The sequence below is a fragment of the Pezoporus wallicus genome, unplaced genomic scaffold (genome assembly GCF_028554395.1).
Source record: "Pezoporus wallicus isolate ANWC-B61680 ecotype Strahan unplaced genomic scaffold, APGP_CSIRO_Pwel_v1 scaffold_7736, whole genome shotgun sequence".
NCBI lineage: Eukaryota > Metazoa > Chordata > Aves > Psittaciformes > Psittacidae > Pezoporus > Pezoporus wallicus.
In genome coordinates, this window is record NW_026636574.1 from 157,247 (window position 1) to 181,482 (window position 24,236).

At 45.2% G+C, this 24,236-nt stretch overlaps 1 protein-coding gene across 1 annotated transcript; it reads left to right on the forward strand.

Moving 5' to 3' along the window:
- The first annotated feature begins 2,796 nt into the window (after positions 1-2,796).
- Positions 2,797-22,368, forward strand: TSPAN2 (tetraspanin 2). The gene is made up of 8 exons (XM_057400607.1): positions 2,797-2,953; positions 4,490-4,592; positions 17,057-17,154; positions 17,580-17,654; positions 18,183-18,284; positions 19,416-19,490; positions 20,170-20,253; positions 22,072-22,368. The coding sequence occupies exons 1-8, from the start codon at positions 2,885-2,887 to the stop codon at positions 22,135-22,137; spliced, it is 672 nt and encodes a 223-aa protein (XP_057256590.1). The 5' UTR covers positions 2,797-2,884; the 3' UTR covers positions 22,138-22,368.
- The last annotated feature ends 1,868 nt before the right edge of the window (positions 22,369-24,236 follow it).

Consider the following 24,236-nt stretch of genomic DNA (forward strand, 5'->3'; position numbering starts at 1 on the left):
CTTTCCTCTCGCCCCTGTTCCCGTTCCTCGACCCGCCAAGCGCCGCGGCGCCAGCAGAGGGCGCTGCCGCACGCAAGGTCCGCGGGTGTCGCGAGCCGGTGCGCGCTGCGGAGATGGAGTAACGGGAGGTAACGGGGGAGTAAAGGGGGGTAACGGGGGAGTAAAGGGGGATAACGGGGGTAAAGGGGGTCACGGGGAGTTATGGGGCAGTAACAGTGGGCTGAGCAGTGAGCTCTGCCTTTCCTGAGAATCAGCTCTGAAGAGAACACTGCAGAGAGCCTGTCGGTTTCTGTCCTACATGTTCTCTGGTGACTGGGACCCCCTCCCTGTGCCGCAGCCTAGGCTCAAATCGGAGGACTGAAGGCTCCGAGACCGATCTGGTAGCACTACAGAGAGCAGAAGACATGTGGTCCTGTAACTCAGACTCTCATAGTTCTCTCGGAGACCTCTGGAGGTCCTATAACACTGCTTTTGAGCTCAGCTCTTGGTTATTTGGCCTTGCCATGAGAGACTACTTGTGAGGCACAGCAGGAGGAAGTGGGGAATTGCTTCTTAGAGAAGCTAAGAACGTGTGTGATTATCCCTACTATGAAGAGCACATGTACTGGGGAGATGAGACAAACCAGGCTCACAGGTTAAGTCAGCATCACACAAGGAGATGGTAGAGGTCGGGATCAACGTGTCACCCTCCCACAACCCAGCTCACTGCCAGCACAGGAAAGCTGTGGATGCTAATTTAATCTGAGACACCCTGTCTCCTGAATTAGAAGGTTTTAGCAACAGGTAAATTAAACCCCACATGTTAATTTCACTTGTTACCATTGTATTTTCTTCATGGCTCCCTGTTACTGAAAACTGCCTGTAACCTCAAGGAACAGTCTTGTCTAGATTCACTGAGGCTAAAAATCTTGCACATAGCTCTGTCAGAAATGTGCAGCTCTGAAGGACAGGTTGAAACAGGATCTTCTGATCTATCTGGGGGAAGATGAGCCATTCTGTGCTACAGAACCCCTGCAAGAACTTGAGCTTCAGAGGCTAAGTGAGGGAAGTGGGATCATGACTGACGTTCACAGGCATTTTGTGTATGGCCTGTTTGCTGTCCCCCTTGCCATAGCCCTGGGAGCACATTTTAGGGAAGAAACCCATGCAGCAGCACCTAAATCACCGCTTCTGAAATGCTTCTGAGGAAAAATATCACAAAAAAAAAGAAATTAATGCTGAATCAAGTCCACATGGAGTGATCTCACACCTCCTGAGCAGTCAAAAGAGCTGGACAAGAGAATATGCTCTTGTCCCCAGTGAGGACTTCATGTCAGAAGCAATCAAATACTAACATAAATGCGGTTGTAACAAGTGAGCAGAACAGCCCAGCTACATAGGAAAGAGTATCAAAGAGATGCCACTATTAGCACCAATAGTGCAGTTCCCAGTTGAACCTGCTTACTGGAAGAGCAACATCTTCCTGATAAATTCAGCATCTGTTCAGCTGGATTTCATTCACTGCAAGAATGAGCGGTAACCTACTACTTACGAAGGCTGAATGATTCTTTCCTAAGCTTCTAGAAGAAATTAGCATGAAAATTACTAGAGTAGAGAAACCTCATAAAAGACTTCCAAAACCTATTTTGCTGTCAAAACCCAATGCAAAACTGCACCCTTTAGTTTTTTTATTGCTTCCAATGTACTGGGGGATTCCCATGTCTTTTCCTGCTGTTTGATCCATCTCATTGTCATTAAGCTCTTTTCTCTATTCAAATGGATTTGTGGTTTTAGAAGAAATACATGGGACCTGGCAGGTCAATAGCATTGAGCACAGCATCACACTAAAGCAGAAAAGGGGAATTACAGGGGTTTCCTTTGTTTCTTAGAAAAAGAAAGTATTTCATTGCACATGGAACAAGAGATTCTTCATAAAACCCTGCCAGGGCAAGTCAAACTATTTGGGATGATTTTCCCCAATTGCTGCCAGGCTTGAAAGCAGCTGTGAATAAACAGCAAAGTGAGTGAAAACAGAAACCACCTCCACCATCCTCCAGTGTTACCAGATCATTAGGTGAGTATAATTGCAGTCGAAATACCACAGCACCTTTCCCTGTGCCTTTCTGCATCGTTTCCATACACACCCTGTGGAAAAAATGATTCTAAACAACAATCTGGATGGGTAAAACTGTAGAGTTATCTCAGTACAGCACAAAACAGAAAATTAATGGTTTATTCCTTAAATACTGAGAGGAAATGCTTAACACAAAAACCTCACTCCTCAGGAGACTGCCTTACCTTGTGCTTCCACAGACACCTTCAGACTTGATTTTCTGAAGACTGGGAAAGAAAACGGCCACTGAAAAACAAAGCAGAGCGTTTGGGTTAAACCTTGAGAACAAAAGTGTCAGAGATTGGAAAATGAACTTCAGGGGCTGTTAGTTTGAGTGTGAGTGAAAACAGTCCTAATGAGAGTGGCCCTTTTCCTGCTACCCTGTCTTCACCCATCACATTCACAACCTTGCTCATAACTCTGCGGGTATGGATTCTGGTAGCTTCAGTATTTAAGGGTCTAAAGTCCTGGCCTCGAGCACACGCCCGGGAAGCACAGAGGGATTTTACTGAGCCCGCGCGGGGTTTGCTCCGTGTCCCCGCAGCCGCCGAGCCCCGCCCGGGAAGCAGCCAGACCCCATGGGAGCCCCGCCGGGTTGGCAGACCCGGAGCCGCGGGGAGGGCCGGGAAGGGCAGGAGAAGCAGCCCTGGGTCCGCCCCCGCCGAGCCCCGCGCTGCACCTGCCTCCCGGCACCGCCCCGCTGCCCGCCCCGCGCGGAGCCGCCGGCGACGCGAGTCGGGGCCGGGCCGAGCCGAGCCGCTGCGGGAGCTGCTGCGGGAGCCGCCGCGCGCCATGGGCACGGGGCGCGGGGGGATGCGCTGCATCAAGATCCTGCTGTGCATCTTCAACACCACCTTCTGGGTGAGCGCCGGGCCGGGCCGAGCGGGGCCGGGAGGAGCCGCCGCACCTGCTGCGGGCGCTGCCGGGGCCCGGGGGAGAGCGCGGGGTGAGGGGTGCCGGGTGCCGGGTGCGGGGCTGCCAGCGGCAGGGACCGGTCCCGGGACGGGCTGCCCGAGTTCTCTGCCTCGGCTTCTATTCGCTCCGTAGGGTTGCAGTTGAAATATGTACTCGCTGTAAGAGTATTTCCACTGCTGAGGAAAGCCACCACCTTTCCTAACCGGTAATTTAGTGCCCATTTCCCCAACCAGAATTAACATTTCCAACAACGGGAGGCTGTGAGAGGTTTTCCAGCCTCCCACACTGTGTATTCCAGTGGAATACTCCACAGCATCAGGATGCTCTTTAATAATGTAATTTCAAATAGCAAGCCAACAGCCACTGCTTTCCCAAGCTCATCCTAAGCCTTGCATCAGACTGCATTTATCTTGCTGAAAGCTACACTAATGGGGCAATAAAGTGTCTACTGCTGAACCCTCAAGAGCTTTAGTGCTATGCCCACTCTGCCCTCATTGCACCTTTAATAGCACTGCTGAATTCAAGCTTGCTTTCCTTCTTTCACATTCCCTCATCCTCTGTTCTCCCCTCCAGAAGGGGTAACAATCACCAATGTTAGCTTCTTAAACGTCTTTTTCTTTCCCATTTACTGTTTTTCAAAAAGTCACAAAAGAATCTCGTTCAGCCTCTCTGGAGCAAAGAGTTTTGGGCTTTTGTCTCCTTTATGCTTGAAGCACAGTTAAACCAACTGTTGGTGACAGCACTGCGAGCTCCGGGTACACAGTGCTGCTGTGCTCAAGCTGGAGGAGCAGAGTGATGTTGCCCAGCTGCAGCTGCAAGTCAGGAGAAGGACAAAGCTTTGTGTTGTTGTTTCACAAAAGTGACAAGTACTGTGTTATCTGCCTTTTCATTGAGATGGGAGAAACCATCTCCTCAGCTGGACTGGGGGCATTCATCACCATCATCATCATCATCACCACCATGGAATGGTTTGGGTTGAAGGGACCTTAAGGCTCATCCAGTTCCACCCCCCTGCCACGGGCAGTGACACCTTCCGCTAGAGCAGGTTGCTCCAAGCCCCGTCCAACCTGGCCTTGAACACTGCCAGGGATGGAAGTCAATTAAGTTACTTCTATCATCAAAGTTTGATGTACGTCACAGTTAAACAGGGCTTAACTCCTGGTCACACAGCACTTCCCAATAAGGTGCTTTTCCTACAGTAACAGCATCTTGAGTCCAGACTGAGGCCCTGTGTGGCCTCCTGCCTGGACACAGTAAAGTTCTGAGAGTCAGGAAGAAGAGTGGAAGTTCACAAACACCACTACAGTTAAGAGCTGAAAGAAAGAAGTACATTGCACTCTAATAGGAATTCATTGTCACCGAATTTTCCGACTGCAATCCTGAGTTGTGGGATTTCAAGAAAGTACAAGGTACCAGTGACACCTCTTTAATGCTCTCCAGCCAACCCTTCCTGAAACACTGACGGTTGTGTTTCTCTTCCAGCTGGCAGGACTGGCTGTTATTGCCTTTGGGCTGTGGCTGCGATTTGGTGGGGTTATGGCAGACATTGCTTCAGACAAAAGGTCTCCAGAGTATTTCTTCATGGGTAAGTTAAAATGCTTGTGATGACAGTAGACTTTAGCCTTGGTTTCATCCTAGAGCATGTGACATACCTTATGCACTGAACTATATGAAGGCCAACAATTCCTGGCCTGAACTACACAAAACTGGACATTCTGGTGCTGTCATGTGCATGATGGTTTTCATCCTTTCTTTGCTTGGCATCAACTTCCTTAGGCCTAAGTGAACCCTTCTCTCAGACCTGATCCAGCCCTCACGGATCCTAAGTGAATTGTGCTGTTGGAATAGAAGCTGAGATGGGTCAGAGACTTGGAACATGGGGCTCACCAAAAAATCCTTCCAGACTTCTCTGTGCAGTTGCTAACCAGTGAAACAACTGTAGCTTCTGAATGCTGTTACCACCAGTGCAGCAGGAAGGCTTTTGCTTGCCATTCTCCCTGCGTCTGCACACAGGGGCCCTGAGTGACACTTTCAAGTATCAGAGCAAGTCCTTCCACAGCTGAGAAGTAAAAATACACCCCCAGTATTCAGTCATCTCAAGGGCTGCTTGTCCAGCCCGGAGAGAAATCAGTAGCTCCCCAGGCTACAGAACTGGTATTGGTCATATCTAATTTTAGGCATTTAAGATAATCTTCTTTCTCCCAAGGATTTCCAGTGGGTTTTCTGGAAACACCAGCCCTGTTCCATAGCTACAGACATCCTTAAATAGCAGCTTTCTAGGACTGCCAGCAGCTGTATTTCTCTGTGCACTGGCAATTGCAACGTGCCTTTACACCAGAAGAGTCACACTTTTGTCTGTTTTAATGTCTCACACCTGGGGATGGACTCACTCAGTTGGTACAAACATTTCTGCCATCTACAAATGCCAAGTGTGAATGAATCCCCTGTCCTTCCTTGTCCATCAAACCACTCTGACAGGGTGCCAAGAATGGAAGATGACCCCAGAAGTCCTGTAGCCGTCAGTTACCCATCCTGGGAACACTGCCTGAGCTATGCAGTGACTTTAAATACCCCAGTTCCCTTAGTGGAGGAGACCTTGGCTCTGCCACACCATACTTCTAGCCCCAAGCTTCTTTAACATATGCAGCCAGGCTGGAGGCACAGAGCTGCCTGTATGGTGCCGTGGAACAGATGGGTAGAACATTACACCCAGTAAAGTTTTGTGGAAGCCTCATGAGCCTCAGTTCATGAGGCTGAATAAGACCATTCAGATGAAAATCTGATTGGGACCTGAGGGTTACCCTGTAGCACCTCCACTGACACAGAGCCAGGAAGTATGATTTATGTTTTCTCTTACATCTGAGCTGCTATTAGATCAACTTCCTTTCCAGGTCCAGTTTATACCTATTGGATTTATTATGCTCTATCTTGGAGCTCTTCCCTGCCTCATCCACTTACTCTTGACCCAGGAGATCCAACAAGACAGAAAGATGTTCTGGCCTTCAAAATCAAGTACTGTTGGTTTGTTAGAAGCCAGAAAATAATAGATCCTGTGATGTGAATAAGCACCATGGTCATTTCACAGCTTTGCAAGCGCAGACTGTAACACAGTGTTATTTGGTGCCTGTGTATTTAAATCTCTACGAGATTTAATCTGCTTCAGTCCTGCATGGGAATTGCAAAAGCAGATCAGAGCAGTTAATTTGGAGAAGTCCTGGGGCATGTTCTTGTAAAAGTTTCATCATATACAGCAACACTCAACTCTTGGGGCTGTCACATGTATTTATAGAGCTGGACGTTGTAATACGTAGCTGCTAGCAGAGGAACTGATAAGGAACAGGACCTAAATGTTGAAGATTCTTTTGAACTTGAACTTTTGACCTGCTAAAGCAAAGTGTTGGCCCTTTTTTGTAGTGGGCTTCGTGCCTACTACAGGGAGCATTCCTGTTAAAGAAAAGTAAAACATCTTCTGCTGCCCTCACTCTTTACAGATCATATTAAATGTTGTGACTTCTGATGGGGCAGCCCAAGTCTGAGGCTGGTAACAATCTGTGACTAAGATAGTGGTAAAGGAATGGTGATGAGTTCCATAAGGGTGGGTTTTAGCAACAGGCAAGGCTGCACTTGATCATCATGCTCAAGGGCTTTACCCCTCTGTGAGATTTCAGCTCCAAGTCCCCTGACAATTGCGTACTGGGCCCTTCTCACAGGAGTGGTGTTCAGTTGGCTGTATGTGTCTGCTCTGTAACATGCATTCTGGGTGAGAGCCCAATTTTTGCATAGGAATTCTCAGTATGGAACACAAGGAGCAGATGCCCAGAGGGTTTCAGGAGAAAGAGATCAGCAATATGACTTGGAGATAGAAACACATCGCAATAGATTTAAAAACAAGTCCTGTAGCTCTGTTCCACTGCCTGCTTTGTGTCTGCCTTGCGATAACACTGTGCTCAGCTCAGCTTTGTGCCAGTGCTTGGAACAACACTGCAGCTGCATTCAGAGTTTGCTTGGTAGGTTGAAGCACTGTCCAGAATCAGCATCTTGTGGAAAACAGCTCATTTTCTTGATTCTAAAGAGCAGCACATTCTGCTCTTCTTGTACCTGCACTGAGCTGCCAGCTGAGTCTAACCAGCTTCTCTCTCATGCTTCCTTGTGATGGGGTTTATATTCCTGGTTCTGAAATGTTTTAGTTTAAAATAATTGATTATATCTTTGCATTTTCCATTAGGGCAGAAGGAGTCTCCTTAAATAGCCTTGTTCTTTACCATCAGCCCAGCCCAGTCTGCCCCCTGGAATAGTTTGGGCTCTGACTTGGCAACCAGACATGTTCATCTTTTCCAGCCACTGAAATGTTTGTGTTGGTTTGAGAACAACTCAGAGGCAGCAGTGCTGAGGTCAAGCACACATATGTGTTCTGAGCTATCTGCTGCTTGTGATTTTGTGTTTGGTGATCCATATTTCCCACTGCAGCTTGCAGGTTTTTAACTTACAACTTTAAAGGTTAGATTTGAAACTCTCTGACCCGTAAAGTCTCCTCCTTCACTTTACCACATGTATCTTACACTGGAGTGGCTTCCTAAAATTGGCCATCCTCTCTCTGCAGCTCCCCAAGTTTCTGAGTTCCCACTGCACAATGTTTCTGTGTCACGTCACCTCACAGTATGTTTTGTGCCTGTGCTTCAAGTGGTGAAGCAAAAATGCAGCTTTCCTACTCTATGGCAGTTCAGCTTTGCTGGATTTCATACATTCCTCTCTTAAAGAAGAAAGATAAAAGGAAAAATAAAAGATCATTTAAAGGTCAGTAGAGGGGCAGTTACCTCATCTGAGCTGCCTGTGACACTATTGACCAAATGGAGAAAAGATCTGTAGGAAAAAAGAATTCCCTCAGCTTCTTCATCCTTCTCAAGACTCCTGTGCCAAGACTGTGCCGAGTTTTCTGCTGGGCAGGAAAGCTTGCAACAATCAGAAGGAAAAGAGAGATGTTTGTGTGAACCCCAGAGGTCAGCATTGCTGAGTGCAATGAAAACTAACACGGGGGTTTATAAGGGTTACTTCAAGACACCTTTTTTCCTCTTTGCTTTTGGTGGATGAAAAGTCTGCTCTGGTTCCTTGGGCAAAATGGAGGACAAACTATCCCTCATAAGTGGAGTGCAGAGGATCACATCACTGCCAGCAGCAATAAAAATGGAATGTATGTACTCAACAAGCCCCCTCAGGAATGCTAACAAAACCTGACAAACGTGAATGAATCAATCACAGAATCCTAGAATGGGTTGGGTTGGAAAGGACCTTAAGATCATCCAGCTCCAACCCCTGCCATGGGCAGGGACACCTTCCACTAGAGCAGCTTGCTCCAAGCCCCTGTGTCCAACCTGGCCTTGAACACTGCCAGGGATGGGGCAGCCACAGCTTCTCTGGGCACCCTGTGCCAGCGCCTCAGCACCCTCACAGGGAAGAGCTTCTTCCTTATATCTAACCTGAACTTCCCCTGTTTCAGTTTGAACCCATCACCCCTTGTCCTGCCGCTAAATGTGGATGGCTCTTACTCGTAACTGCCAGCATGGAAGTATTGCTTCTCCTGCACAAACTTTCTGCTTCGCTACATCTTCTCTGCTTTCATTCCATGATCCAACCTGTGGTCCAGGCATCCATCAGGGCCAAAACAATTGTGGGCAGAACTTTCAGGGTGGCTGTGGCTTTCTCTGGGGCTCTACAAGAGCAGGAGTGATCATGCTGGCTTTGAAAGGTACAGTTAGAAGGCACATGCCTGAGGATATGAAGTCATGTCTGGAGTTGAAGGATATTAGTAGTTTTTCTCCGTAGCAGTGGGTGCCCATACAAACAGGAACGTGTTGGCCAGCAGTTAAATTCACGTAAACAGCAATTCTCTGCTTCCGTGCCTCATTTTGTTATAGTTCTAGTCATTTATTTTGGAATCAAGCACTATATCCTTTGTCAACAGTGTTTTCTCTCAACTCCATAGCCTCAAACTCTATCAGCCTTTAAAATGAGAACCATTGGCAAAGCACCCTCTCTGTAGAGATGAGGAGCATCAAATGGTCCTGCTATCATGTGTGTTAAGAGAGGCTTTTAGTCTTTACTTAAGACTTAAACAATGAATTTGTCTTTCTTCCTATCATCTTGTGTGCAGATCTCTTCTGTATTGAGGAAGAGTGGTTTAGAAAAGGCTGATAGTGGCTCCGAGTGGCTGCACCGGAAATTCTGCTTGAAAAACATGACAGCACCACCCCACAAAAAAATCTCACCCTTACTCAAAATGAAAGTTGTTCAAAAGTCCTCAGTCCCTGCACTGGATTGTAAAACCTGGCAGTCAGTTCCTAAGAATCAGTACCCACCTGCAAAGGAAAGGCAAGGCCAGCACAAAGTTAGTAGTCTGATAAAACAAGTTACTTAAGCCCATGGTTCAGCCCAGAGAAGAAAAGCTCTATGGAGACAGAGTAGCTTCCAATATCTGAAGAGACCTACAAGAATTCTGGAGCGCAGCTCTTCATTGGGGACTGTAGTGATAGGACAAGGGGTGATGGGTTCAAACTGAAACAGGAGAGACTTTAAGGAAGAAGTCCTTCCCTTGAAGGAAGGTGGCGAGGCGCTGGCACAGGGTGCCCAGAGAAGCTGAGGCTGCCCCATCCCTGGCAGTGTTCAAGGCCAGGTTGGACACGGGCTTGGAGCAAGCTGCTCTAGTGGAAGGTGTCCCTGGCCATGGCAGGGGTTGGAGCTGCATGAGCTTTAAGGTCCTTTCCAATTCAAACCAGTCTGTGATTCTACTGGAATAATCTGTCCATCTATCTTGGGTTGACTGGTTTATATTTGCAGTATGCCAAGACTGACTTATCACTTGAGTATGATAATTGAGCAGGCTTTTTGCCTGTTAAATTGCCCTCCTGGTTAAACCTTTCTCCCACCCTGGTCTGGGTGTAGTTATCTAGAAGCTCTGCAGTTCCACACAGCAGCAACAGTTGAACTCACAGTTATGCCACTTCCTTCTTGATGCACCCTCTTCTGCCTCTAGACACCTGGCAGCCACCCTGGTGCCCAGTCACTGGGAATGCTGCTCACTGTGTGAGCCACCTCAGTGAGTGGCCAAGCAGTTGTACCTCATTTCAGTCACACTGCCCATTGCAGAGTGGCACCACAGGCTCAACACTTCTGCTCTTCCAGAGACAGCCACCAGTAGCAAGTGACCTCAGTGACTGGGGATAAACCTGCCACTGGTTCTGTGTGAAGTAAAAAGACATCAAGGTGTTTCCTCTTGCTGTAGCAGCACAGTAAACTCCAGGAATCATAGAATCACAGAGTAGTTAGGGTTGGAAAGGACCTTAAAATCATCCAGTTCCAGCCCCCTGCCAGTGGCAGGGACACCTCACACTAGACCATGTCGCCCAAGGCTCTGTCCAACCTGGCCCTGAACAGTGCCAGAATAGGGCATTTACCAGTTCATGCTCAGGCTTTCTCAATTACATGTTCTGTTCTTCATACATGCTCTATTCAAAAGGCCAAACTGTGCTTGAGATACCACGCTCTGAAGTGGCTTCCAGGAAAAAATACCAACCAGTATAACGGATGGAAATCTCCTGTGTCGTGTTTCATTCTGACAGAGCTGGAAACAGTGGAACTGTCCACTCAGAAACCAGTAAGAGGAAAGCATTTTGTCTGCTGGAAAAGAATGAAACAGCAACAACAAACTAAAGCCCTTAGCTCCTTTTCACAATGCGTTAGTTCAAAAGAGAGGGTCTTCACAGAGTTGGCTTGTTCTGTTCCAACACTTTATCTGCAGTGGAGAGAGTAAAGACAGCTCTCTGCAAAGTCCTAACTTTTACTGCTGTAGGGGGAGAACACATTTGTGTTCTGGTTTGGAGCCTGTACATTTAAGTGTTAGAACTGTGTAATTGCTGATGTCTGCATGGAAACATATTCGCATGCAGAATTATTCAGGGTGACCTAATCTAGAGAGGATCGTAGAATACCAAATGACTGAGTATTAAAAAGCCAGATGAAACACTGGATCAATAAAGCAGTGTGGCACAAATGATAACAGATAATCTAAGCAGTATAAAACACTGTCAGACTTTGCATTAACTGTAGCCACCCAGGAACATGACCTTAGACTGTCAGTTACTCTTGACAAAAGTACCTTCAGCTGCAGTCAAAAGCAGATAAAATGTCAGAAGTTCTTAATAAATGAGAATCCAACTGAAAAACTGTAATGTCATTGTGTAACTTTCTAATGCACTCAGTGTCTTTGAGTGCTGTATCTGGTCAAAAAGGATGAAATAAAACCAGAGAGTGCTAAGAAGTTTCACCAGATTATCGTACTGTGCACTATGAATAACTTTCCAGAGTAGGAAGGTTTTCACAGTGTTCACAGTATTCCGTTGCCACAGGATTCTGATAGAGCAGATCCACCTAGTACAGGAATGTTGGTTACAGCTGACTTCAATGAGCTTAGTATTGGGTGAAGTAGGTATTGACAAACCAGTCTGTAATGCTTTTGTGGCTCCAGGAAGATTAAACCCAAAATACCTGTTGAATTCACACAAGACATCTATGTCTGTGCATTATGCTCAAATTAGTAAGTTCCAATTCTCGAGACATTTACCTGCCTTCAGAATACTGCCTCTCTTCTCCAGTTTTACAAATCTATTTTATGGATAAATATACTAAAAATCCCTTAGTACAGACATGGTAATCTCTAGTAATAAGCCTGTTTCAGAAACCAGCTTTGCTACTATGTGCATACACAGCTGTGCTGTCTGGCCTGTTACATCCAGCTCCTACATGTGCTTCTCAGCTTTTCCAGTAACACATTTGCACTACTGGGTCCTTGGTCCTTGAGAGCCTCAGTCCCTCTGTGGAGGATCACATCTCTCTCCTGGGCTGTAATGCACATACAACCTCAGGAAAACCTCTTCAATCATGGCTGCATTCTGGGGCTCCTGAAATCACTGCCTCTGCATCCCTTATAGCAAGAACAGAGCTGCCTGTTGTCTCAGAGGAGTATGAAGAGTTGGCAGCTTGTTTGGTGTTAGTTACTCAGCCCAGAAAAGGAAAAGCAGAATTATTTAGAATGGAAAGTGAGCACAGCAGCCAGGTAAACAAGAAAACCATGTGAACCAGACAGGGAGACAGTGTATGTCTGCTCCTGCTCTTTGAGGTAGGCTATAGACAGAGATTTTTAATCTCAAAGCCATCAGTAAGATTTTGGAAGAAAAAGAAAGAAAAACCAAACCACTGGGAGAGGGTTTACTCCAGACTCTGAAATCAGATCTCTACCAGCCTAGGTGGTGGTGGTGATGGTTCCTGCACTGTCTGCAACAGCAGTGGTTTTAATGTGCATATTAGTAGGTTCCTACCTTCCTGGTTTGTGCTGTGGCGTTTCCTTTCTTTTCAAGCACTGGCAGTGCACAGCTCTGCCTAGCACGAGGCTCTACAACAGGAGCACAGGGGGACCCTGGACCTAAGGACAGTTGTTACTCTGTCCAAGCACCACGTAACAGACTAAAGAACTGGTGGCATTTCCTTTCAGATTAATTTTGCAGAAATTTGCACATTCCCTTTTCATTGCTCTCAGGTACAAAGAACAGTCTTGAATTGATATTACTCTAAAGATGAGGCTGATCCCTCCCTCACTTTTGATACATATAAAGACATATTGCAGACAGCAGCTATAAAATCCCATCCTTCTCTTATACCTAGTCTAAAAATGGTGGAATTCTGTATTCACTGCGAGTCACAAAGGTTTTGTTGATACAGAAATGGCACACAGAATCCTTTAATCTTCCTGAGAGGTGCTTCTTCACACTTGCAGATCCACTGTCTGAGTACAGCCCCAATAGGATCTGTGTACCATATCCAGAAGAAACAGTATCTTATGGAAGAACTCTGTGCCATGATCACAGATGACCACCTAGAGATCTCCTCCGAGTTGTGGATTTGCCATTCTTCACTACTGGGAGCCAGAGGTTGCTCTGAGATCACCATGTAACTTGTTCATTTCCCTGGTAATTGCAAAGCCTGCTAGAAAATGGGAATTCCTCCCATTGGGATTTTCACAGGGAATACCCCCATGTTACATTTTCCTTTCAGCAAATAATGATTTTCCCCATGGGATGAATTAAAAAAAAAAAAAAAAAAAAAATCAAGTATATGGCAAAGCTGCTGCTTTGCTGCTTTCCAAATCTGTTCTTTGCTGAAGTATGGGCCTCCCCTCTTACACTTTCTGCTTTTTAGCCAGAAAGGAAATCAATCTGTTATTAGATGTCCTTCACTTGGCTTACTGCTAAAAGTACAAGTGTTAGTTTCCTTCACAGCTTATAAAAACGTGTGTGATTAGGGTGTGTTTTAGCACAGCTAAAATACCAAAAACCAACCCACCATCCCAAAACCAGAGTACTGCCCCACAAATGAGGTCAAGAGAATAGGCTCTGGCCAAAAATATGCCAGCACTATGACATCCAGCTGTTCATTCTCTTGTCTTTACAAAGCAGCCCGTATTTCCTCCAGTACCCCTCAGAGTCAGCAGTGTCCTGGCTGCATCTGCTCCATCAACTGATTTTCTATTGCATTTTGCACAGGCCTCTCTACCCTTCTGCACTTAGGGACTGGCAGTGACCTGCTTTGTGTGTCCTGCACACAGCTGCAATATAGTTCTGAGCTGCGCGCAATCACATACATGGCTGTTTTCTGCCCCTTTTAGTGATGTAGCAGCGTGCCTGTCCTCAGGATCCCCTCTTCCTCTGTTGTCTGCTCCTGTGCAGGCTGTATGCTGCCACTGAACTCAAAGACTAGGTTGTTATCAAACTCTTCATTAGGAGGCACAGATCTGAGTGACAAAATTAAGCCTCAGGAAATGAACAGAGGCGAGAAGAGGTGAGAGAACATTTCACACAGGCCACAAACCTTTGCTTCCTTTCTACCTCATACTTTTTTACTTCTGCTGCACAAAAAGCTGCAGCTACAGAGTCTTCTCAACACTTCCCATTCACCTCAACCCCACTTGCATGCTTCTTTTGGCCTTGCTGAGCTTTGTGGTGAACTTCTTATGCGTCAGAGTTTCTAGCTGCAAAATATGTTCCATTTTGTGCCTATAAACTGCCTTTTCTGTTTCTCTGCTGTGCTTTACATGCCAGATTGGAGGTTATGCCAAGGCTTTGTGTTTTACAATGGAAGCACTTATGAATAGAAGCTGATTAAGGCTTTGCTTTCCATCCTGCTTTTTGGAAAGGAATGGGCTGTAGTGAAGCTCAGATACTTCTGAGAAATGACACTACTGCCCAGTGATTCCTGGATTTGTCTGCTTTGCTGATCCTGACTGCGCTAACTTGATGGCTGTCAGTGCATGATGGCACTAGGGAAGACTGTGGTTCTAAGGGGTGCCATATATTGCCACCCTTTCTTTTCCAGAGTCTCACTTTTCAGCTTAGATCTATTCCTATTAAGAATTTGAGGTGATCGTGCCTACCTTGCTGCATATAGCCCACTAGGAAAAGAAATATAAGTCCCTACATTATATACTTACAACCTCTAGGTTGGTTTTGAACCTATTGCTTTGATACCCTCCCTGGAAAGCATCTTCCACTTGAAGATACCTGGATGTGGGTGCCAGGAAACCACGCAGTGCAAGCTGAGTCCCCATGGATTTCTTTCAAGCTACTCTCCAAGTGCCTCATTCCTGTGTGAAAGATTACATGTGTGTCTATATTACAGACAAGTAAAAACATCTAGGTGGAAAAATAAGAATGACACAAATCTGAAGAAATAGCTCTCTGAGGATCAGCAGCTACCAGCCGCAGGCTGAGAGAGGGCAAGGTCTGGAAGGAACTCTCCTGAACAGAGGGTGGAAGAAGGTGCTCTGAAGCTCCTGTCTGGCTCAGCTGTAAGGCCGGACTCGAGGGGGCTCAGCTTTGTTTAGTGAGTGCTGTGAGGCCTTCCTGTAACACGCCTTAAAAGGGAAGCTCTGCCGGAGGTGGCGTGAGTCATGCGAGGGAAATGTTCAGGCTGTTCCTCAGACAAAAGCAAATCCAAATTCCTGAGAGTGGTCTCACCCCTTTGCTATCTGCAAGCACCAAAAACCCAGGGGAAGACTTCTTCCCAGCCTTAATCGAAAGTCTCTCGGCTGAGGTGCCTGATAAGTGACTACAGGGACTGGAGTAGGGAGGGATACACAGAAAAAGGTCCAGGAAACATCTTTGTAGTTACACTCTGTTTATTGCCGTGGAGATCTCAGGAAATGGCAGTTTTGGTGTTTGGCAGCTCAACAGAAGGTTCTGCACCTCCAAGGAGGTTTTGTCTTTTCCAGTCCTTCTTCCACGAGGGGCTGACCTTTCTCTCCTGAGCCATATATATTTTGTATACCCCTCCTTCAGTAAAACCCACTGTGTTGTAATGTGTGTACAATTATTAGCTTAGTCCTGATAAGTCACAAGATGCTGAATATTAAAAATCTAGAAAATACAGAATATGAACTGCCAGAACATTCAGCAAGCAGCAAATCCCACATATCCCATCCCAGACCTGGAAAGCCATATTAATGATAACCAGTTTAGTGCTGTTTAGCAGAACTTGTGTCCTCACAGCAATCCTTGGGCACAGGAAAGGTACCAGGGCAAGAAGGATGGAGGGAGGAGAAGGATCACGATAGCTGGGATCAATATCTGGCTGATAGCCAGTCACTGGACTGTGATGTGGCACTGAATGGGCAGCAGGCAGGAGTTTGTCTTCTCCAAGCAGGCTGCAGCTGTGTGGCAGAGAGGGATGCTCTGTACTCATGTACTGACTCTTTTGTTTGGGGTTTCATTTTCCTAACAACTACTGCACATTGTCATTTGTAGGGCTTTCTCGTGTAGGTTACACAAGGGCTGCTGATAGTAAATGCCAGCAGCTCTGTTAACCCTAAAGATCTGGGTCAGATTGTAAAACAATGTTTAAGTTGGTAACTGAGGGGACTAAAAGTTTCCTCACAAGTTTGGTAGTGAAAGCCGGGAGGAAGGCTCATTGTGCCCTCTAGTGTGCACAGCCTGGAGCTCCACTGGCCCCTCAGCATGAGGCATGAGGGAACTGAATCACAGAACCATAGAATCAGTCAGCTTGGAAAAGACCTTTAAGCTGAAGTCCAACCGTTCCCCAGCACTGCCAAGGCCACCACTGACCCATGTCTCCAAGTCTTCTGATCATAATACATTGATAACATGAACCTTTAAAAGCTGCTCCTCTCTCATTCTAACACTGGCCCTGGTATGCTGGAGGAAAAAGAGTAAAGATGCTGGATCATGCCTACGCAGCAGGCAATAAAGCAGCTACTGCTCATAAAGGAAGGTGCCACACTCCAAATCACTGTAGACAAGCTTCTATTCTCTACAGTGACCAAGCTCAGGACTATTGCTGAGCTTATGACCACCACACCCCACCCTTCCCAGGCTGTTCCTTGTCACTCAGTTCACCAGAGGGTGCAAATTTCTTGTTTCATTAACTTCTAACAGCTTTCAATGTTTTTCCCCATTCTTTCTAATAGCAATCAGCTAAAGCATTGATTCCAGAGGAACATCACACTGTACTGCCTGGACCCTTGCCCAAAGGTCTTCAAAAGTCCTTTGTTATGTGCTGCCAGGCAATGGATAGAGCATAACTGCCAGGTAGCTTTTCAAGTTCTGCTCCTACACAGCAGCAGAGCACATTTGCATCTCCAGGTTTCACAGAAATAAGCCCTTTAGCAATGTGGAGGGGATTTTTTCCTTATTTTCCTCCCTGAAGAGTTGTAAGGTGCTTCTGGATGCTGTGGTGTCTGCTCCTCCTGGACTGAGCTGCTCTTGGGACAGGAAACTTGGGAGGCAGGAGTCTTCTCATTCATCTTCCTGAAATTCCCCAAGTATTCTGAAGAAATCATTGGGGTTTTATGGCAAAAGTTTCCTGTGGTACAGATGCTCTTTGTGAGAGCCAGAGACCATTGTTACGTACAAATGTGTGGTTTTCACAAAAGAGGTAGCAGCCTTTGGGAAGTGAAACCTTAAATCCTCCACTGACTCTGGTTTTCCACAGGACTCTATGTGCTGGTGGGAGCCGGAGCTCTCATGACCACAGTTGGATTTTTTGGGTGCTGTGGAGCAGCGCGGGAGTCTCAGTGCTTACTTGGAGCAGTAAGTAAAAGGTTTCAAGGGCCTGGGCTGCACAGCAAGATAATCCCAAAGCATATGTGTCACTAGTGGGAAAATATTTATTGTCCCAGACCTGGAATGCCTTCAGTCTTTTCACTGGCTGATCTAGCTATTGCAGAGATTCCATACATGAAGAAATTCCATTGCTTGTCTCATATGACATGCTGGAATTTCCTTCTGGCTTTTCTGAAGCTACCAACTGAGCCACATCTCTGCCACTTCCACCTTAGTTCGCATATAACAAGAAATCTGACCTGACTCTTTGTTACTGCCCCTGCTACCAGCTTCCTTTTGGTTACTGTGTGAGCTTCTTGAGGCTCAGGCCTGGATGAGGGACTGACTGGCAGTGCATGTAAAGCAGTATCGTGCAATGTTTAATAATGTAAGATTCTCTTCTTCATCTGCAGTTCTTTGCTTGCTTGTTGGTGATATTTGCAGCCGAGATCACTGCTGGAGTGTTTGCCTTTATAGGCAAGAAAGTGGTAAGTAGCAAGAAACTTCTAACGTAATGAATGGGTACTTACAAGACTCTGGCATGCAGTGACCTACAGTCTGGCTCTTACATTGCAAATCTTTCCAGAGACTTTTCCCAGGAAGACTCTGACTTTCTTATGTGGAGTCAGTGAGAGTTTGTGTTATCACCAGTCCAAAATGGGATGCATTCCTTCCCCCCCCTCCAAAAGAAAATCTGCAGGTGTCATTCAACCTCACATCCACCAGGAACATCAAGTAGATCTGTATGATAAGAGGGCATTGCTTAGGAAAAGGGCAGAGATTCAAGCAGTGAACTTCTCCAACTAACAGTGTTTAACCAAAACATAGAATACAGCAGATGTAAATTCTGACCCATGCAGAGTGCCTCTGAATGCCATCAGGCCACAAAACCTCCTGTCTTTCCAATCCCGGTACCTCAGTTTACCAGGCATCATTTTCTGCTCTGGAGGCTGATGACACACCTGAAGTCTGCAGTGGATTGCAGGTAACTCACATGGAAAGTTTGATTTCTACAGGCAATACAGGAAGCCCAGAAGATCTATGAAGACATTTATGATGACTATATGAAAAATCCGGGGGGGAAGGTCAACAGGACTATCTATCACTTACACATGGCTGTGAGTAGTCCTCAACTTTAATACCTTACGTTGCTTCTCTACCGTCACATTACCTTTTAAATTCAGAATGCCTCCCACTGAGGTATGAAAGAACAGAACTGAGTGTTACTTAGGATGGATCAAGAGGCTCACAACCTGGTTTCCTAATGGCTCTGTCAGAATTCTAAAGTGATCCCTACCTCTGAAAGTGAAAATGGCCAGGCTTTTAAACTTCAGCTGATGCTTCTGGACCGTGTTGTGCAGAAGATACAACTCTTATGGCCCTTCTGGATATTAAAATCCAGGAAGAAATACTCACAAATGTAGAGGGAGATAAAGGTCTGAATCTCTCTGCATTTGTCAGAGAGAAAACTGACCCATGTCCTAGGACCTCCAGTGTGGCAGATCCTGTCACTGACTGAACCAAGTAGGTAAAGAAGCAAAAGCACGTGGGTGGCTCAGTTCAGGCCACCCAATAAGTTAGTGTGTGAATCAGAACTGGAACCTGCAACTTCCTGAATCTTGTTTGTGTCCACCCTGTATCTACACTGCCTCCCGCAGAGATAAAGCCCAAGCTTTGTTTCTCCTTGCAGCATTCCCACGTTCTTTAGAACAAACATTTCACAACCTCAGACCCTCTTGTCCTTCTCCCATAGTTGTTATTTCTGACCCAAGAAAGAATTCCAAGCATTTTGTGGGAGATAGGCAAACAGGAAAAACAAACCCTCTGAACACTCTGATTTATTACCGTCTCCAAACCCAACTATGTTTTGTCAGAACTAGATTCTGGCATTCTCTGCTGCAGCTTCTGTGTGTTGCACATAATTCTGCATGTGCTATTTGAACTTTCTGCTTTCTCCCTTTAACAACTCCTGTTTTCCTATAAGCCAGGGAGCTGCTTTCCCAAATCCACAAGTTTGCTCAGAGATCTGTAATAAAAACCCTACCTGGAAGTTGTTGTTAATACAAATCTGTTTGTTTGCTATGGCTTCAGACAACTGAAACCGATTTTTGAGTTGGAAGTGGCAATTAATATAGGGAATTTATTTATTACTTGTTCTGTATTGTTTGTTGTTATCTATTGTCTCACCTTCAGTATGAAACCAGTCTGTGCTTTCTCCTTCCTTGATCCTTCATCTCTCCCTCATTTAGCTCCAATGTTGTGGTAAAGATGGTATAGAACAACAAATGGGACTACCCTGCCCAGAGAACATCCAGCTGCCAAAGGCAAGTATCCTCTGTTCTGGTTGATATAATCACTTTATTTATGTCAATTGTTTAGTAAAATTGAAGATATTCTATAAGTAAAAGAAAGGAAGAACTTCCTTTTTACAAGTGCCAGCATGAAATTCCATATGAAATAGAGCAGAATGGAGGCAGAAATAAGATGGAAGTTGTACTGAACATACCCAGCCCTCATTGCTGAGGCCTTCTTACAGTATCCCATGGTAGCTGAGACAATATTACATCATCTGAAAAGTGGGAGGGATGTAGTAGAACAGCAGTCCTAAATGTAAAGCCCTGTGAAGGCTGCCTGCAAGGAGGTTCCTGACTAGGAACTTTGTTGGTCTTAAGAAGGATAGTTAGTTCTGTCTTGGGTGGAATCTGCTTGTGAGTGCAATGTTGAGCTGAAGGGCCAAACTTCCTGATTTGGCATGGCCCATTATAGAAAGGGTTTTAAATTTAAGGAAAACCAGAAGACGACTTGTCTGTGTCAGCTGGTACAGGGAAGAGATGTCTCACTAGAAAAGGGAATACACTGGGAAAATTGTCCTACAAAACACAAGACACAGATGGAAGAATTAATACAGTGTCTGCAGTAATATTTTTCCTAATATCTGTTGTTTAGAGCTGCTTGGAGTATATTTTTCTAGGAATAAAGATCTTTCCATGTTTTTTTTAACAGAGCTGCCTGGTTGAGATCCAGAAAGTAATTGATGCTAATCTGCATTTAGTCGGAATTGTTGGAATTGCAATTGCTGGCATCACAGTGAGTAAATCCATCTTCTCATTCTCAAATCTCTATCTGAGCCCAGTACCCTGTCTCTTCCTCAAAGCTTTGTGGAAGGTCTTACGGCAACTGGCAAGATTCCTCAAAGGTGAAGCTATTCCTATCACTTTCAGTATATCTTCTCTCTGGGAACTGTCCACATTGGTGCAAGCAGACTTGCCTAACTTTGTTTTAGTAGTTCATTTTGTGCCCTTAGACAGGGTCCCAACTATCTAATGGCAGTGCCCATGAACCAAACTGAAAATCAAAAGGCTGTAGCAGGATTTAATCTATTCTGCAACAACTACGGACTGACGCTTTAGGCCCTTTAAGGATCCATTCCTTAGATTTCATAAAGAATAGAGTGCCTAACTTTTGCACAGAAATGGCTTTCCAGGAAACTGCTGGCTCTAGCATTGGTTCAGTGCAAAGGATAGTTAATAACAGTTCTCCTAGGTCACAGACTCAGCACTCAGTAGGTATTTTGATAAAGGAACACTGCAGCATTTCTTTCCTAAACCTCCTTCTAGTTACAGAAGCTGTTTCACCAAACTGTGTCAAAGCATCAATAACTTCCCTTACAGTCCACCTTCTCTCCCAAGCATGTATTGTATTCTCAAGGTCTGCTCCTCCACCACAGAGCTGTGACCAATAGATGTCACCCTGCCGCAAGGATGTGCCAGGTCGGGCAGTCTCTCAAACAGGCCTTTCCAGCGCTTGTGCCATGACTTCCTTCAGGCCCAGAAACCAGCAGTAGCCTGAAGCAGCTTGAGGAACCAGAGCATGAGTAAAGAAATACACCTTTAGCTGCTTTGGTGAGCAGGAGGTTCCTGGACTTACATGGACACTTAAAAGCAGATGAAGGTTTTATGCAAGTGAAAGAAACCATGGCATGGGGAAGGGGGATGAAACAATCCTGTGATTTGTACAAAATGTGAATGCACACTCAAAAATACAGCAAAGCAACACAGAGTTTCGGTAACCTCATTGCTCACCAAGCACTAGAAATATGAATCTCTCTTCTATGGCTTCCCACCTCAGCTAAAGCAGAAGTTATGGAATGATAACCCCTTCAGCAGCAGAAGCATGTCTGGACACTTTTTTTGTGCTTGTTTCTGACACTTCAAGAGCAGGGTGAGATGCCTCCTTCTTCATTAGGGAGGTGTGTGGGGAGGGGATATGAACTCAGTGGTGTAACTGCCCAATAGTACTGCTCACCTTCAGTCATTAGCAATGAAGCTTCAGGAGGTAGCTGCTAAAACTGTAGCAAAAAAGCAATTTCTGGAGACTCTGGCAACACTCACTGTTCTTTGACATTCCCTCTAGTTACCCAGCTCCCTAACATGGATAGTTTTATATTTACTGTAGAGCCTTGGTCTTGAGTCATTCATAACTGTTAAGAGCTTGGCTTTCTCTGCAAAACCACAATGCTCAGCACCAGACCTGGTTCCTCTGGAATCATCCTCTGCTCTTGCTCAAATATGTATACAATATTCCATGTTAAGCATTCTGAAATTCAGAACCTTTTGAAGCAATTCCAGGCATAACAGCAATAGTCACAGTGAAATTTATGTTAATAACATTAATGTTTGGGGCTGTTCTGCTGGCATTAACATTTAGGACAAAGAACACCGATAAAATCTTGGCTTTGAGTATCAGTGAAATCTCTTTGATGTTAACTGTATGATGTCTTGGGGTTTGTAGATGGAAGCAGCCACCTGCTACTCTGCAGTTACAACCTTCCGATTGCTCTGATATGCAGACTATTTTATAACTGTGTTGTAAGTAGATTCCTAAATCACATCCCTTCTCTTCTAGATCTTTGGCATGATATTCAGCATGGTTCTGTGCTGTGCGATCCGTAACACAAGAGACATGATCTAAAACTGTCACTGCACAACTGTGTCCCAGGAGTTCCAGACTAAGCTTACAAGAAGTGTTCTACCCAATTTAATAATTGTAATACATTTTAATCAGTGTTTTAACATAATGAGGGTAAATATCCCATTAGAGGAGCAGGTGGATTGTATTAGTTACAGTAAAACAGAAGTGAACAAAAAAGGGGTTTTAAATGTACTTTGTAATGAAGAAAAGCAAAGGTGCATCTATGACTAATTGTTAATGTTTGTATATGTGCAATTAAGAGTTTACACATCAATAGACATGGTGTAAGCATATGCATATCTCTCTACATATGTGCATGAGTAGGTACCTGTCTAGGTATGTATGTGCAAATCGACTGTGCTGTGTGTGCATGTTTGCAGGCAGTCTTCCAGAGCCTCACTATGCAAGAGCGTGCACACCCCACATACACACAGTGCTTGGAACCCTTCATATCCAGCCCATTTGCCAAGGGTTAGCAGAGGAACAAATGCCACTTTAAAAAGGGAGATCTAGGATCTATTTTGTAATAGTTCTTTTCAAAGCCTCACAGAGTAGAATTAATAAAATTGGACTTTATTAAAACAAATCTAATGCCTAAAGGCCTGCTCCAGCAAACTCAAATTCATGTGAGGAGACCCACTGGCACCACTGGCATGCAGAGACTGGATTTGGTGTGGTTACCCTTCATGCAAATGCAGAAAGCTCTGGGAGAAGAAATACATCCAAGGAGATCCAGGCTAAAGGAAGAGGGGGAAAGAGGTGGGAAGCTGGTAAGATAATGCAGTCATTTGGGAGCAAGCGCAGTGCTAGCCTGAGATACACACCAAAAACAATAGAAATCTGAGTAAAAGGGACCACTAAAATCTTTATTCAGAAGTCCCTTTATCCTGCAAGACTCTATATGGGATATATACTGGTGCAGGACTGGAGCCTATGGCCAGAAAAGCAGCAGCTTTGTAGATAGTCTGTAGAATCTAACTGGCCTGGGGAAGCCAACTGAAGAGTGAGAACAGTCAGGGGAAGACACACAGCACTTTAATATCCTCTGTTTCTGCTTCTGTGACTATCACAGCTTCCATGGGGCTCTTACCTCAACCTCTCTCCCTTTCTTGCAGGTATAAGGCAGGAAAGAAAGATGGGACATATTTACAGAGCCAAAAAGTACATTTTTTCTTTAATGGCACCTTTCGATGGTGTGTCAGGTATAAATGTTACACTGTGTGCTTGAAATACCTCAGGGCTCGAGTTTACATCCTTTGTTTCTATATTTTTATTTTTCTATTTGTCATATTTATGAATAACAGAATGTTCCTTTTAAAACAGTCTAGAAGGGAGAAAGGCTGTCCCCAGAAGGGGAAAAATAAATTACATCAAAGGCTCAGAATCTCTTAATTCTTTTGCTTAAGATAATTCACCATTTCAGAAAATAGCTTTTTGCTGATGATACCCACAGACCAGCTCTGGTTCTCTCATGACCACTAGACCAAATTCTTGATGCACTTGTTCCATACGTGATGGGAAAGAATTCAACTAAACTACATTTCTCATCAAAATGGTCCCTGCTGTCTAACAGGACTTGGATTTACAAGTCATGGGGTCTTTATGCTATGGAAACATGATGGAAAGAAATGGGATTTCAGAAAATGCGTGCATTCTAGTGCACATTTGTGTAGAATACACATCCCTCATCAGCTTTACCTCTCATTTCTCAAAGAGCCTCAACTCCCATCACTTTTCTGTTACTTCAGGACTGGAAATAGTGTTGCTGTTCCATGAAGCCAATTGAATCATAGAATCGTAGAATCGTTAGGGTTGGAAAGGACCTTAAGATCATCTAGTTCCAACGCCCCTGCCATGGGCGGGGACACCTTACGCTAAATCATATCACCCAAGGCCTCGTCCAACCTGGTCTTGAACACTGCCAGGGATGGAGCATTCACAACCTCCCTGGGCAACCTATTCCAGGGCCTCACCACCCTAACAGGAAAGAATTTCCTTCTTATATCCAACCTAAACTTCCCCTGTTTAAGTTTTAACCCGTTACCCCTTGTCTTGTCACTACAGTCCCTAATGAAGAGTCCCTCTCCAGCATCCCTATA

Coding starts and splice junctions, on each gene's coding strand:
- TSPAN2 (XM_057400607.1), top strand. CDS start 2,885: ATGGGCACGGGGCGCGGGGGGATGCGCTGCATCAAGATCCTGCTGTGC. Junction 17,655..18,182: donor CCTTTATAGGCAAGAAAGTG/GTAAGTAGCAAG, acceptor TGATTTCTACAG/GCAATACAGGAAGCCCAGAA. Junction 18,285..19,415: donor TCTATCACTTACACATGGCT/GTGAGTAGTCCT, acceptor TCCCTCATTTAG/CTCCAATGTTGTGGTAAAGA.